This window comes from Peromyscus eremicus, chromosome 4 (genome assembly GCF_949786415.1).
Source record: "Peromyscus eremicus chromosome 4, PerEre_H2_v1, whole genome shotgun sequence".
Taxonomy (NCBI): Eukaryota; Metazoa; Chordata; class Mammalia; order Rodentia; family Cricetidae; genus Peromyscus; species Peromyscus eremicus.
Window position 1 is genome coordinate 62,216,648 of NC_081419.1, and position 16,304 is coordinate 62,232,951.

Below are 16,304 nucleotides of genomic sequence, written 5' to 3' on the forward strand. Positions count from 1 at the left end.
CTATAAAAAAATTGGCTTACTTCCTGACATAGTGATACACACCTGTAATTCTAGCATTTGGGAGGCAGAGGCAGGAGGATCATTGAAAGTTTCATGCCAGATTGGTCTACATAGCAAATTCTAGGCTAGCTAGGACTATATAGCAAGATGCTGCCTCAAACAAAACAAAAGCAAAACATCTCTTTGATTTTTGCTGTCCAAATCCAGTTAATTGGAAATGAGGGTCAGCAATACTTTTCCCTTCAGGCCACCTCCTGATCGCCACCCAGTTGTTAGTTACTCCAGTGCAGACCCATCCCTGTGGTAGACTTTCTCTTTCTCTCATTACATTTTTCTCTTTCTCCCTTCTTCTCTCCCTCTCTTTCACATTAATTTACTGTGTGTGTGTGTGTGTGTGTGTGTGTGTGTGTGTGTGTGTGTGTCTGTGTCTGTGTGTGTGTGAGTTTCCTCCTTCCACCACATGGGTTATCAGGTTGTCAGATTTGGTGACAAGCATCCTTACCCTCTGAGCCATCTCCTCAGCCCTCTGCTAGACTTTCCACAATCTCAATGCCTCAGGTTCACTCTTCAGCGTGGTAGTGTCTCCCTCTTCACTTTCCTTACTTCTTGTCATGACTGTATTCAAAAAGTCATGGCTTTCCATGTTGAATATCTTGATGTGGATTCAGATCAAATGGATCCAAATTGGGTCTCTAAAATGGTTTAGCTAGTTTTCAAGCAGCTTAAAATACACAAATAAAATGTACTGAACAAAAAAAAAGAAGAGATGGAAAGTGTGAGAAAGCAAAAAACAAAGCAAAGCAAGGCATTGAACATGCTGAAAAGCTGTCTGTTTCTAGAACTGAAGGAGATGAAACTAAAAGATATTCAATTAAAGTAAGTCAGCCAGTAGGAAAGGACTAGGAACAGGGATGCTCCCTTCTCAACTATTGCTTCAGATGATTACGGTGTTGGGAGTCAGAGGAGAGAGATGGGTGGAGGAGGAAAACAGAGCACCAAGGTGGGCTTGAAAACACCTTTTGGAAAGACCTTTATACATGTGTTAAAATGTAAAACTTGGAGAAAATAAGCACAAAAAAATTTACTAACATTTTAAAAGAAGTAAACTGCTAAGGAAGCATAAACCTGGTTTCAAAAATATTTTAACTGTGGAGACCTAAAACAGATCTCTGGCTGGACTGTTTGCACCAGCAGGAGGCTGGCTGTAAAAGCTGAGTAACCTCAGGCTTTTAAGATGCTCTCCCAGTAGGATTCCACAATTGTAACAGACCTAAAGATGCTGTATGGCTCCTATGTTCCAAACTATGGTTTTAATTGGCAGTTATTCTGTACCTATGCTGCCAGTGTGTGTTGGGTATAAGCAGAGTGAGAGGGCTTGGTGGTCAAATAACCTTCCTTTGCTGTTCACAGGTCCCTGGATCACCAGGAGACCTGATGGAGAGAACAGGATCATTGGTGATCTGCTTTGAGCTGGGTGTGTTGTATAGAGGAAACTGAAACAATTATTTGGTGACTGCAGGCCGTGTTAGGAACTGGCGATGGTGACCAAAGTCTTTTCTTTGCCTTTCTAGATGCATAGAAAGTTCATATCTTTGAAGTAAGGAGCCAGTGAACTGAGTTTGGGTGACTAAATGTTGTGTAATACTTTCGGCTCTGACTTTCCAAATCTTGCTGGAGATCTTCCACAATGCAGATGATCCAGAAGAGGCATCAAAAATGGGAGATCCACAAGAGAGAAGGATCCTGGGTCTCTGAGTGACTATGTGGAACAGAGTCTTTGACACGCATTGAAATGACATGAGTAAGAAATAGGTCATCTCTGGGTTATCTATAATGCCTAATACAGAATAAATGCTGCATAGTCACTGTAATGTATTTCTCATAGAATGATAGGAAGTCAGTATTCAGTACAGAAGCAATTGACTTTTTAATGTTTTTAATCCTTATTGGTTGAGTCTACAGATGGGGAACATGTGTGTTAAATGCTGTAGTAAACAATTGTTTATTCTGTAGAAATTTTGGGATTACCTGTTACATACCTTATAGATACCTGTTATACTTTAGCCTGCCTGGAGAAATGCAGTTATTAAAGCAAAGAACGTCTTAGTTGTTTTACTCATCACACTTCAATGTTCTTTTTTATATTACATTTATTTATTTATTTATTTATTTATTTATTTATTTATTTATTATTTATTTATTTATTTGTGTGTGTGTGTATGTGTGTGTGTGTGTGCAACAAGTGCATGTGGAGGTCAAAGGACAATTTGTGGAACTTGGTTCTTTTCTTCCACCATCATGTGGGTCCTGGGGGTCAAACTCTGGTCCTCAGGCTGGATGGCCAGCATTTTTACCTGCTGAGCCATCGTGCCCGTCCATGTTCTTTAATTTTCGTTCACCCGGTAGAATTGGTGTTCTCCAGCCGCATGTTCCCCATCTACAGATTTACCAACTAAGAATCAAAAACATTAAAAAGTCAATTGCTTCTGTACTGAATGCTGTAGAGATGGCCACCTGTCATTCTATGAGAAACACATTACAGTAACTATGTAACATTTATTCTGTATTAGGTATTATAGATAAGCCAAGCCAGAGATGACTCAAGGTATAAAGGAAGCACATACATAAGGGATTCAGCAACTGTGGGAATTGGTGTGCAAGAGAGGGCATCTTGAAATCAATCCTCCATGCATACCAAGGGGACAGTTACAACAGAAGACTTTTGTGATCAAAAACTTACTTCTTTTTTTTCTTTTTCTTTTTTTTTTTTTTTAAGACAGGGTTTGTGTGTGTAGTTTTGGTGCTGTCCTGGATCTCACTCTGCAGACCAGGTTGGCTTCAAACTCACCGAGATCCACCTGGCTCTGTGTCTGGAGTGCAGGGATTAAAGGCGAGTGCCACCACCGCCTGGCGAAAGCTTACTTCCGATTAAGACTGCAACTCCCTAAATTTTTTTTGCTTTTCTTATCCTAGGAAGCCAGTGGTCTTGTGCAATATGTCACTGTCTAAACCCAAAGCTAGTCTTGCTAGTTACATAAGCTATGTGCATATTAATCTGCTACATCTCAGTTTCTCCATATGTGTTGTGGCTATGATATAGAATTTAGCTTTTGTCTTTATGTTGTTTTGAGACCAGGTCTTGTTACATAGCTTAGGCTGTCCTTGAACTCAAGATCTTGAGTGCAGGGATTACAGATGTGGACAGCTGTGCTTAGCTTTTATCTAGGGTTTTTGAGAATTCAGTGAATGAATCTACATAGAGTGCTTAGCACAGCAGCAGTCACATAGTAAATTTACCTGTATACCAGTTACTATCTTTTTATCCATGTTGTTGGCATGGGCCATCTCCCTAGCACATGCTCTTCAGTAATGCTAATGAGGTAAGTACTCCCACTTGCCTTGGCATGTTTTATGGATGACCCAAACTGCAAACACCAACATGTCTAAAACATATGCTCTCTGCTTTGTTTAATTTCAGATACCAAAATATGCCTACACATAGGGGTATGTGCATAAAGAAACACATGTACTCTTTTTTTTTTTTTTTTTTTTTACTTTGCCTGGTAGAAATAGGCTTCTGCAATGTGTCTTTTCCTCCCACACATGCCCCTCCATGGCTGGCACATCTCCTAATTATTCCCATCTACTCCCTCCCCATAGACCTTTTGTGTGTATATTTTGGCACACATTCTTTTGGTTCTGCCTAGTTCCTTTCTATCTCTTTTTCTGCCTCCACCCTCCCTCCTCTTCACAACTCTTTAGAAAAATTAGTTAAACTATACATTTTTTATTATTAATGTACATTTATGAAAAATTCGTTACAGTTACAAAAGTGCATGGTTATAAAATAATTTCCATACAAAGGTTGGCATCTTCCCTACTCCTCCCTAACCCTCCCACCACCAGACATCAGGGCTTAGGAGAACTGAGAGCTTTGTGGACCCAGCTCCTGGTCAGCGCTGTGATGTACAAAAGGCCCTTGGGTCGTACCTCTCTTACTTCCTTTTGCCTCCTTCTGGGTACACAAAAGCAGACAAGGTTCCCTAGCTGTGAGGACGCTGTCCCTTTGAGGAATGAACAAAGGTGTCTCCTTGTGCTTTTCTACAACTGAAGAGAATGGCAGCAAATACATCTATGGAGAAAATGGAGCTGTTGGCTTTTCACAAGGGTTGGAATGAAATACATGTACTCTTTAAATCCATTTAAATCTCTTTAAATCCATTACACCAAGCCCTTAACTGAGACCATGAAACTCTATAGCATCTCTGGGCAACCTATTTCTTCAAGTTTCCACGGGAATCCTGGTGAGAATGGAAAAGGAATTGGTATCTTGAGGATAATCAGAGGTACATGATCCAGAATGGTGTGATGAGGGCAGAGGATCTTTTCTAAAGAAAAAATTTCTTGTCCAGACCTTGACCACCATAATCTTGTTGGTTAGTTATGACCTGACGTTTTCAGACCCAGCATAAAGGAAACTTCTGTGAAGGGGACAAGTCTCTAGGGGATAGAGGAGGACAGAGGGAAGTTGGGAGAAACCAGGTTTTCATTAGATTGTTTCAATTATAGCATTGGATCTTTTCATATTTCCTGTGCAGCCAGACAATTGTGTAGGGTCCTTATTTGTGTATCAGCCTGATAGCTGAGTGGATTGTGTCAGAAAATTGAACTCATGTTCCAAAGGAATATTCTCCAAGTCAGCAGATAATCAACATAAGTGGACCACAGATACACATATGGACAAACAAATGCCCCATCATACATGTTAGCCAGTGTGGAAAAAACTAAATGAAACTTCATGGGACATCACAGGTTTGTGGTTACCAGGATATGCAAACACTTGCAATAAGGATTATTATATTATTTCTAGACACTTAGTTCTGAAAGCCTGAACAGGATGGTGGTGGTAGTGGAATTCCATGTTAGTACGGAGGCTGGATGTCTCACTTCTTGTGCCTTAGTTAACTGGGGACCTTCTAGAAGCTAGAGAAACATTTTCTTGATGTATCTTGCTTAGAAGTCTTTGCCATTAATTGAGATCAAATTGTGCCACTCAGAAGGACACTTGATCTCAAGAGGCATTTGGTGTCTTGTCTTGTTCTAATTCTATGTGAAATAGAGTAGTATATCTTAAAATATGTTAACTATAATTCAGCAAACAGTAGTGCCCAGGAGATTACTGTAAGTGAGCATGGTGTTCCTCTATGGAAAGTTAAATGATTTTTTTTAAAAATCAGGAATACTATTTCTAAAAGTTCCTTTCCAAAACACCATAGATGATAAGCTTAACTGGTGGATGATAGCTGGAGTCCACCATTGTTGGCTGCAGTTGGGTGGTCGGGGAGAGCAGGGCTAGGTTCTGTGTCATATTTTGTAGGAGCAGAGCTCTGGCCTAGACAGTATAAGCAAGAGTGAGGGGAAAAGCTTCCAGGGACTGCTTTGGTTGATTAGATCAATATAGATGAGTTGGAAGATGACATATCTCCTCCTCCATGCATTTTAGGGCTACCTGGGGGTGATGATGGATGCTTGCTGGGGTTAGAGCCAAGATCTCACCTACCATTTTCTCAGATTCCTCAGTTTCTCTTGTAACACAACACACAGTAGGAACTACATCGCTTCCTTTCCAAAAATCTGAAGAATGACGTCAACACAGCCGCCAGTTCTAGTAACAGACTCATGCATTGTTAAGAAGGCGTCTTCTGTTCAGATGTTACTTGTGCTGCCTCTGTGGTTTAGAGGCTGGCATTGCCCCTCTGTGAGCACAATCTGGGCACAGCTGGGCTTTACTGCCTTCTATTCATTTTTGTGATTACTATTGTGTCAATGACTGTTGAATTCTAGGGTTCTGCTACGCAGGCTTCCAGGACATTCTCTTCCCCCAAATGCCCAAGGGAACACTGGAAAGAGAACCACGGCAGAACTGAGTCCAGCGTTAGGATGAAGTCATACTCATCTTGAGCCTCCACTTCCCTATATGTAAAACAGCATTTTGATTTGTTTCCCACACAGAGTTGTGAGAAGCCAAGGAGAGAAATGCAAAAGAAGCTTCCTGGACTTTCCAGTGCCCAAGAAGACAGGGAAGATCTCAATGAAGCTGATGACATAGATGAGGAGTATGGAGATGACAAAGATGGTGATAATCATGTTTCCACACAGTCCTTGGTGCCTGACTGATTAGATACAGATTTCCTCAATGGAGTCAACAGTCATATTCTTTGTTTACACAGATAACTTGGCTAAGTCACCCAGCTCTCTGCAATGAATTCAACTGCAAAGTGGGAACAGTAAAAACTATCTGGCAGTGAGAATGGAAAGAGATGAATTAGAAAATATAACCATGCCCAGAGCAGTGCCTGGTCCTTATCAGCAACTTCATTAGCATGGCTTGAATTTGAATTTACATAGCTTTAGAAAGAATTGTGATGAAGGATACTGATTGTATTTTGATCATGACATAGCATGCTACCTTATCCTTTCTGAGCCTGATGATCTCATCTGCAAAATGGGAACAATAAACCCCCCTGAGAGGGCTGTTGTATGTGTGAAAGGAAACCGTTGAGGAGGGAGCTTCTCACGCTGCCCAACACTAGCAAGAATCAGGAATTCATAGCTCTCCTTCCTTTATGCTCAAATGAGTGAGTTACTTAGAAGAAAAGACATATAATCCCATGGTTGTGAACGTGGTGGCTTTGTCCTCCTGCCCTGGGTACTGACATGCTAGGATCCGAGCCCTACAGTGCACTTCCCTGGTGAGTTCCTTTGGTGTAAGCACCATGGACAGAGTGATCACACAATTGGGGTCCCAGGATGCCAAGACTGCTGCTGCCACCATTGTGGGGCCTTCTGCCTTCTCCTTGAAGACAAGTCTAGAGTCAGAGGCAGAGACAGGGATAGAAGGAAGGGTACTGAGGGTGATTACCCTGTTGTCTGGGACCTCACCATGAGGCTGCAATTGAGGCAGCATAGGGAAGTCATTGGGAGGTCATTTTACCCCAAAGCTGCTAGTGGAAGGGGGTCAAGGAGCTGGGGGCCATCTCACTCCTGGAGGGCAGTGGTAGGCTGCAGTGGGGACTGGAAAATCGAGTGTCAGAGGGAAGTTTTGCTTTTGCATGCACCTCCTCTACACACTTAAGCCACAAGGAACAGTGTGCTGCTCTCGACATACCCTGCACAGTATGCCCTATTATTTGCCCTGGTCATCCTTTCTCTATCTACTTAGCAGATCATTCTTGCAATTCTTCTTGGACTTTTGAGGCACAGATGATGGACCCTCCTCTGGGCTTCCCTAACACCGTGCTCAGAGCACTGGCATTTTGTCATAAAAGGATGTTTTGGAATTGCTTTCTTTATTAAAAGTAAGTACCTCAAGGGCAGGGACTGGGTTAGATTTATCTTTCATTCCCAGTTGCTAGCACAGTGCCTGGCCCAAAGTGGATGGATGCTCATACAAAGTTAGTTTCCCAACCTTGTTTGAGCTATGATGGAGGTGGCCAGGGCACCATGATCCCAGGTGTCCAGTGGTCAACAGCAGTGGCAGCAGCATGGAGGGATGAGAGGCACCTGTGTCAAATCTCTTCTTCTTCACTGGCCTTGCTCCAGCGGTGACAGCAGTTGGCTGTGATGCCCAGGAGGAAGTTGGTGGCCACAGAAGCGATGGAGACCACAAAGCCCACAAACGCGATAAAAAGGTAATCATCCAGGGTCAGAGTCAGGTGGCAGGCCTTGAAGCTCTCTTCAGTGAGTGAAAAGAGGGGGGCACCCTCAACTTCAGGGGGTCCCCGACACTCTGCCAGCTGAGAATCTGCAACACAGAACCCAAGCAGGGTGAGGCTCCTTTGGGAGAGAAGGGATGGGAGAGTCTCCCACCCCTTCCAGAGAGTCACTAGATTTCACCAATATGCCTCAAATATACTTATCATCTCAGCAACCAGCAAAGCACTTTTTACCTATTTTTATAAATGTGAAAAATTACCTGTCATATGGTTGAGTGTCTGTGGAAAATCTTATGGTTACTTCCAATGGTGGATCTGGGACTTTTGTGAGACATAAAGCCTGAAGTCTGGACACGTCACTCTCTGCTCCGTACATTCTTTTGGCTTCTCATTTACACACAGAGAGGAAGCCAACAGCCCCCCTCGGGTGCCAAGGACACTTTCCCAGCCCTTTATTTTCTTAGCTTTTCTGCTCCAGAGACACATGTCTCTATCATTCCTCCATGGCCCCAAGCATGTCTCCTCTTAGATAGGAAGGGGGGACCTTGTGATGAAGATTCTGCTCTAGGTCTCTATATAGCCCACTCTCTCACTTCTTTTGTGACTTTGTCCAACACAACCTGCTTAGTGATGCCTTCCCTTGGGAGCACACCACACCTGTTTCCCCCACACTCACGGTCATACCCATTCTGCTTTACTTTTCCCTATGGTGTCCTTGTCTGACAATTTTGTCACTGTCTCTCCTCCCTTGAAGATATGCTTCTCCCACAGCAGCCTCAGCACCAGAACAGCATCTCTTTGTTGTAAGCTCTCAATGGGTCTTTCTTAAATGGTTGTGGGACTTTAATTTCAAAGCCTTGTGTCTTGTTACTAGCTCACATTTTTTTCCTGGAGAATACAGTCAAGAGCATAGCCTCTGGAGATAACACCTGACTGTGAATCTCCTTACCACACATCAGTTGTGTGACTGTGAATATTTAGTCCCTCTGTATCTGTCAAGTGACAACAATATCTGTCTTCTGTAATTGTAAGCAGGATTTAGAGAACTAAAACACACAAATGCTTCTAGTGCACACTAAGCATTAAGTAGAGTGCATTCCTTTTATAATGATCATAGTTGGGCCTCTCAGGTGTCAACTTGGGGTCATATTCTATACAGACATTGGAGGGAAGAAGCTGCTCCTTTGGTGGGATGGCTTTTCTCCCAAGCCTTGTGGAACAATCCTTTAGGGTCACTTCAACAAGTGCATGATGGCTGTCAGTGGTCTAACCTTGTCTGTTTGGGGAGTAAGACTGGCCCTCAGAGGCAGTTCCACCTACAGATCTGGGCAATAGCTTCAGAGTAACATCTATGTCTTGGGTCAGGGTGAAAATACTAATTGAGGCTCTAATCTTGGGCAAATCTTGTTTATTTTTTTCGGTCTCTCCTGTGTTGTCTTTATAAGAAGGGAATAATCCAATCTAAATTTTCCAAGTGAGTCAATATGAATCTTTAAAAATTAGTGTATAAAAATACAGGCTGTGTCAATGCTAGCTATTGATTACACAGGTTTTGAGGGCAAAGAACAAAGTGATGGTCCTGGATCCTTTTGACAGATGGATATGCATACATGCTATTAGCCTTAAAAGTGTGTGTGTGTGTGTGTGTGTGTGTGTGTGTGTGTGTGTGTGTGTGTGTTCATGTTTGGGATAAGGATGCAATTTCCCTCAAATCATGGGTTGAGTCAATCCCAGTATACTGTTTGCACAGGACTGTAGACTCTGATTAGATCCCGGTCATATCTGGAGTTGACTCACAAGAAGCTCTCTGGGGAATCTAGAAGGTATCAGCTTCCACAGTTGATTGTGTATATATGTAAAGCTGCAGTGAGACAATGCAGACCAGCTAGAGAAGGCTGAGGGCACACAGTAGCCACACAAGATGGGAGATGATGGGCTGAGAAAGTTCTCTGGAAATCAAGAGATCAATCTTGAAATCAGATTATATCTCAGTAGCTCTCTCAAGTCTATGTTTGAATTCTGTCTCCCAGCATGGATAATAGGGGAATTTCACTAGGAGAAAAGAGAGGAAGTGATTAAAAAAAAATGTCTAAGGGAATGACATCATCCAGGTCTACACACTCTAGCAAGATTTGGCCTCTTAGAGGAAACGTAACCTGTCCTCTGTGGAGAAGGATGAGGGCCTGAGGACCACCGCTGCTCTCTGGAGCTCAAGGGCCTCACCCACAGTGATGTCTGAGGCTGCACTACTGGGACCTGAGGTTCTCCTGTTGCCTGAGGCTTGAGTCCCTTGCCTGCATTTCTGTGTAAGCCTTCACATATGGGAACTGGGCTTCTCACTCCTGTGGAGAGCTCAGGTCCCTTGCCTGAGTTGATGTATAAGTCTACAATGACGGTAGCTGGTCTCATCTCTCTGAGGCAGCCAGGTCTTCTGCAGGGCAGCAGGACCCCCTGGAGATCCCAGCAGAAGAGGAATCCCTACTGTGAGGAGAGCTGAGTGCCTCTGAAGGCTCTTTCTGTCAATAGTGACAAGAGAGAGGGAGACACAGCTTGCAGAAAGATTGGGTTGGTAGGGAGATGGCTGTAGGCAGCCTCCCCATCCTAGTCCCCACCATCACCCCATCTCAGTCTCCTGCTATTTTGGTACTGGAGAACTTCCTCCCACAGCCTTGTGGAAACGCTGGAATCGTGACCCACAGCCCCCCTAAGTTATTTTAGTCTTGGACTCCCCACTCAGTCCTCTCCCCCTTGCCTCATTCAGCATTGTTTTATTTTTTTTCCCCTGAGTAAGCTGAACTTAGGCTCTAGGGAATTCCTGGGATGGGAATCCAGCAACTCCTATTGTTCTGATGCCAAGGCTGGGTGCTACACCATAAGTGCATTGGTGGCTGGGACTATGGCTAAACTTTACTGCCTCTGGGCCAAGTCTCAACACCACTGGATGAGACTAGGACCCACCAAACTTCTGTGACACTGGCTCTTTCAGGTCTTAGTCCACTCTCTGGTTGGGACTCTCCAGTTAAACTGCCTCGTTTCAGCCCTTCTCCCCAGATGCCCACCCCATGCATAAACCTTGAAGAGTCTGCTAAGGCTGCTTGACCAGCCCAGAGCTTGGTTATTTAGTTCAGGACCTGATTCTTGACATTACGGCCGGAGAATAGCCACACTGCCAGGGTTTGAATCCTCGCTCCAACATGTGGTAGTTGTGTGATTTTGACCAAGCTACTAAATTTTTCTGTGCTTCTGTTCCCTCCTCATTAGGGTTCTTATGAGGATAAGAGGAGCCAACACATGAAATACGCTTAGAATAAGGCCTGGCACATAGTAAGTACTAAAATAAATAGGATTAGTCATGATTGTTTCTTTCAGGGTTTTCTCGTCACTGACAAGAGTTAGAGTAGAGTAGAAGTCAAATGAATGTGTTTTTATCTATGGCTCTGCCAATTTCCAAGGAAGTGGCTCTGGGAAAGCCTTTTTACGGTTCTACATCTCAGCTCCTTCACCTGTAGAATGGGGATAATAAAAATGGGGGATTCACTGAGGTAATGTACGCCAAGGTCTCTGCTCACAGCAAAAGTTCAACAAATACCAGCAATGACCAGCTTCTCCTACTCTGCTTGCTGTGTGTCTTCTTCCTCTCTGTGATCCTAGGCACCGTAGAAGCAAGGGACGTCTGGTTCTTTCGCAATTGAATTTCTCTGGTACTCAGCATGCATTCTATATATTCAGCAAATACTTTTTGAACAAAAGAGAGGTGTACAAAGACGAGGGCACACAGTACCACCACCATTTTTTTTTGGGGGGGGGAGACATTACTTCTAGAAACCCTCCCCCTGATGACCAGCCCAGACACCTCCCTTACCCGCTGTACAGCGTTGTATCCGATTCCGCAGCCACTTCAGCAAGGGCTCCATGGTGCAGCCGCATACCCATGGGTTACCTCCGATCTGCAGGGTCACCAGCCCCGGGAGGCCCTCAAGGGCTTCAAGACTTAGGAAAGCCAGGCCACCATAGCTGAGGTCCAGGTCTCTGAGATGCACGAGGCCCTGGAAGGCCTGAGGGTGCACCCTCCGTAGCCAGGGGTTGTGGCTCAGGTCGATATGCACCAGTCCATGAGCCTCCCGGAACATGTCAGCTGGCACATGGCTGAGGTTGTTGTAGCTCAGATCCAGGTGTGCTAAGCGCTTGGCATGGAGAAAGAGGCCCTGTGGCAGCTCCATCAAGGAGTTGTTGCGCAAATCCAGCACGCGGAGTTCCATGTAGCATGTGAGATAGCCCGGCGGCACGGCTGCAATGCGGTTGTGGGCCAGGCTGAGGTTGCGGGTGTCCATTGGCAGGTCCGGGGGTACGGAGAACAACCGCTGGCTGCTGCAGTCCACTACTTGGTTACGACATGTACAAAGGACTGGGCAACTGGTACCGGCATTAGAGTGCATCACTCCAGCTGCCAAGAGGAAGAAGACCAGCAACAAGGCTGGGTGGGGAGGCCCAGGCCAGGGAAGCTGGGCCCAGGTGTCACCCATCTTTGGCAGCTGGCAGCAGCAATACTGTAGGGAGCCCATGAGAGCTGTGTCCCTAGGTTCAACAGTCAAGGTACAGGGAGGCTGCTACATTAGAGGCCTGAGTCTGGGAGGTGGGGCTTCTGAGAGTGTGCTATCATGGTTTAAGACTTCCTTGGGAGCCTCTAAGCACCCAAGGCTTCCTAAGAGCCACAGGATGTCCCTTTTGTGGAGCCTGGGGAGCAAGGACCCAGTTGCGATACCCTAGGGTCTGAAAGGGTGATCAAAGCTTGAGAAATGAGGAGAACAAGGACAAAGCTGGGGCAGCCATCAGCAGGTCTTGCAAGGGTCCCTGCAGATCTTTTGTGCCCCAGTCACCCATACCTGCTGGGTGCTTCCTCTGGGTGCTGTGTCTGAGTGGTGGGAGGGACGATGTGAGAGAGATGAAAGGTGGCCTTTAAAGGTCCTGGCACTTCTTCTAAGAAAACTTAAGCTCTGTCCTAGGGCTGGGACTGATTAAGAAGTCAGAATTGCACCTGGATCTCCAGCTTTCACGGTCTCAGAGGCCTTTTCCCCTGGTGGTCCAGTGGGCATGAGTTCACAAAAGACCTGGGGCCATAGATTTAGGAAGGGGCCTTGGAGAAGACTGTTCCCATGGCCTCCTGAAAGCCTGACTGTTTAGTCTCATTGGCCTCTGGAATCTCAAGGGATGCTCTTTGCTGCCCAGAGAGGGGTGAGTCCTGAGTGATACCCACTGTCTGGGCCACTGAATCTGGAAGAAGCCATGAGTTGTGGAGGCACAGGTAGGGGTCAGTTAGGAAAGCATTATCTATGTCTTCACGCTGTCACCATAGCTGTGCACTCAGCAGGCAGAGGCAGAATTCACTCTGTCAACAAGAAAAGCATTCAGGCAGAGGCATCCAGAGTCCCCTATATCTCATTCCCCTTACCTAGGTCCTTTGTCTTATCCCTCCCTTCTTTTATTTCCCATTTCTATCTTCTTTGAATCTTCGTCCCCAACCACAAAGTTCTTTGCTTACTATCTTTCAGATGAGGACCACGGTGAGTGCAGAGCTCAGCCTCCAGTCACCTACTCACTATATCCACCTGACCTAAAATCCTTCTCCCAGGTTTCTGTCCGGAGCTGGATGTATTTTTTTTTTTCTATTGCTCATAGCTCCACCCTTGTGAGCACCGAACACCCCACCCTGAACACCCCACCCTGAACAACTCCCTAAGAAAAACACGCATCCACGCTCTGGTGGTTTGTGTACCCCCCTCAAACACTTTCAGCCTCTCTCTCTCCCCTTCTCTTTCTTGCACACACACACACACACACACACACACACACACACACACACACATGAGCACGCACACGAACTCACGAACACACACACTCTCACACTTTTGTAGTTTTTCCCTCTAGCTTCTTTCTACACACACTCTTGCAGAGCCCCCTCCCCAGTGTGCCCCCAGCATCTTTTACACCACAACATAGCCCTAACCCCAGCATCCTGTTATGTTCCAGCCTCCAGCTCCCAGCCTCCCTCTTAAGCCCACACACATACTAGGTCTAGCAAAGGGATCCCACCCAGGGCCTCACCCCATGGCTCTCATCCCTCCCCCTCTGTGGCCTCAGCTTCTCTTTTACCCACCTGCTGTCCTCATTTACCCCCCGCCCCAACCCCCCTCCCCCTTTTATCCCCTCGGTCCTTTCCCACCCTGTTCTCCACTGCTTCGGAGCATCAGTCTCATCACTGGGAAATCACCCCGGCACCACCTTATACAGACTCAATTTTCTCAGCCTCAGGGTCTCCTGCTATACTCCCACAGACCCTCGGGAGACTACTCACTCTGTTCCAAGGACACAGACATCAATCTGCAGCAGACAAACGGCTCTGCCTCCCTCATCCTGGAATCCCCGCTCCTTTGCTTGCTAGCTTCCGAACAGATTGCCTACTGGGCTCTTCCCCTCCCCCGACTCTCCTCTTCCGCGTCTCCTGGATCCCAGGCCAGCATCTTCTGCGTTTTCCTGTCCTGTGGTCCCTGTGCCCCTTCTTTTACGCTGAAGGGAAATCTGAGAGAGGATGCTTAGAAAGTTCACAGAATCTGAACGCCTCTTGGGAAACTCAGCTGGTGCTGAGGCTGCCTTGGTGTGTGGCTTCCGCCAGAGCCAGGTCTTCCCCTCCCTCCTCCCTCTCTTCCTCTCTCTCCCCCTCCCTCCATCCCTCTCCCCTCCTCTCTCTCTTTTTTGCTCCCCTTTTTTTCCTCGAGGGCCAGGTAATGACGTTTCACTGTTTCTTAGCAACTGCCTCCACATCTCTGAGCAACAGGAGAACTGGCTATAGACCCCATCAAGATGAGAGGAGAGAATGAAGTACTCTTGGTGAATTCACAGCCACCCTCAGGGTCCTAGTGGTAGGGCAAGGGGAAGAAAGAAGAGGAAGGTAGACAGCCCTAGGACAGGGGTGAAGGGAGAGGAGCCAGCAGAGGAGAGAAGGTAAGAGGGTTCAACAGGAAAGAATGGAATGGGCAGAGCACTGGTGTGGAATCTTAGATGGAGCAAGGAGAGTTTAAGTGCATCAGACCCCAAAGGAATAGAAGAGCAGAATATGGAGAAAGGAATTTAATGGGGTGGAAAAGAGCAAAATGGATGAGAACAATGAAGACAAGAACAAGGATGAAAAGAAGAAAGGAACATGGTTGATTCTCGGTGTTTGCTCACCTGATAGGCAAACACTCTGTGTTAGCTGCTGTAGTATACCTCTCTCCAGGTCTGGGTGTCCTTTGGTTCCCAGTACCATGTGACTGGACGAAGGCTTATTGGCAAGAATCCCAGGTGACCTGTTTCCTCTGCTCCTTCTATCTAAGTCCTTACCCGGTGAACTCTCAGGAGTTAGGAGCTTTGGCTGGAGTGCCGGTTGATCCGAGAGCCCTGGGGTTGCAAACAATTGGCTAGTTCAGGTGAGGGCAGCTGGGCTTCTACAGAAACTTGGATATATCATTAGGAATGGAAATGGCCAGGGAAGTGTCATGCTCTTGGTGAGGGTGATGGCTCAGCAGGTAAAAATCTTGTAATACAAACACAAAGACTGGAGTTTCCATCCTCAGCACCCAGGTAGATGCCTGATATTTGCGGCAGCCTCCCTGTAATCCCAGTGCATGGAAGGTAGGGATGGGATCCCCATGGCAAACTAGCTAGAGAGACTAGATGAACTGAGGGCTCTGGGTTCAAACAAGAGTCCTCGCCTCGGTGCACAAGGTGTAGAATTATTGTGGATGACACCTCTGACCTCCACATGCGTGCGTAACATGTGCACACACATGCACTATTATATACATGTGCCCTGACACATATGAGCGTGGACACATATATGTGTTTGTACTGTACATATTGCACATGATAAAATGTTATGCTTCTTTCTTCTTTCCGAGAGCTCCAGGAATCCCTTTGGCTGCTTTGTTCCCTTTAGGAGCATCCTCCCACACTCTACGCTGAGTTCATATGAAGGTGACATGTCACAATCCCTCTTTCCTTGAGCAAGTCTCTTATTCAGTGGGGCAGCATTTACAAATTGGCTTGGCTAGTTGGTTTGATCAAATAGCTGACTTTCCCTCTCCCTCCCTTCCCCTTCTCTCTCCTCTTCTTCCCTCTTCTCTCTTCTCTTCTCCCCTCACCACCCCTGCATCAGGGTTTTGCTATACGGTCCAGGCTGGCCTTGAATTCTCAATCTTCCTGCCTCCCAAGTGCTATTGGATTACAACCACTACACTTGATTTCTTTTCCTTAAACAAACAAACAAACAAACAACTTTTTGAACATTTACTGTGTGCCAAACAATCAACAAGACGGTAGTTTCTACCTCAGGAGATGGAGGTAGGATTGGGAAGATGGCTCAGTTGGTAAAGAGCCTGAGTTCTATCCTTAGCAGCCAAGCGAAAAGCTGATGTAGTGATGCAAGCTTCTAACCCCAGTGCTGTCTCAAAAATCTCCTAAGGAATGAATGCCATCCAAGGTTGACCTCTCCACAACATGTACCTGCACCTGCATGGTACACACACACACACACACACACACACACACACACAC

General features: G+C 45.9%; 1 protein-coding gene across 1 annotated transcript; it reads right to left on the reverse strand.

Annotated features, from left to right (window-relative positions):
* Nucleotides 1-7,568: 7,568 nt before the first annotated feature.
* On the reverse strand, nt 7,569-12,636 carry Lrrc55 (leucine rich repeat containing 55). The gene is made up of 2 exons (XM_059259231.1): nt 11,578-12,636; nt 7,569-7,804 (listed from the first exon to the last, which is right to left on the reverse strand). The coding sequence occupies exons 1-2, from the start codon at nt 12,275-12,277 to the stop codon at nt 7,569-7,571; spliced, it is 936 nt and encodes a 311-aa protein (XP_059115214.1). The 5' UTR covers nt 12,278-12,636.
* Nucleotides 12,637-16,304: the final 3,668 nt, after the last annotated feature.

Bases quoted from the DNA above. Each gene is read 5' to 3' on its own strand.
- Lrrc55 (XM_059259231.1), bottom strand. From the start codon at position 12,277: ATGGGCTCCCTACAGTATTGCTGCTGCCAGCTGCCAAAGATGGGTGAC. The intron at 7,805-11,577 runs GTAAGGGAGGTG...TCTGTGTTGCAG, and splicing joins GATACAACGCTGTACAGCGG to ATTCTCAGCTGGCAGAGTGT.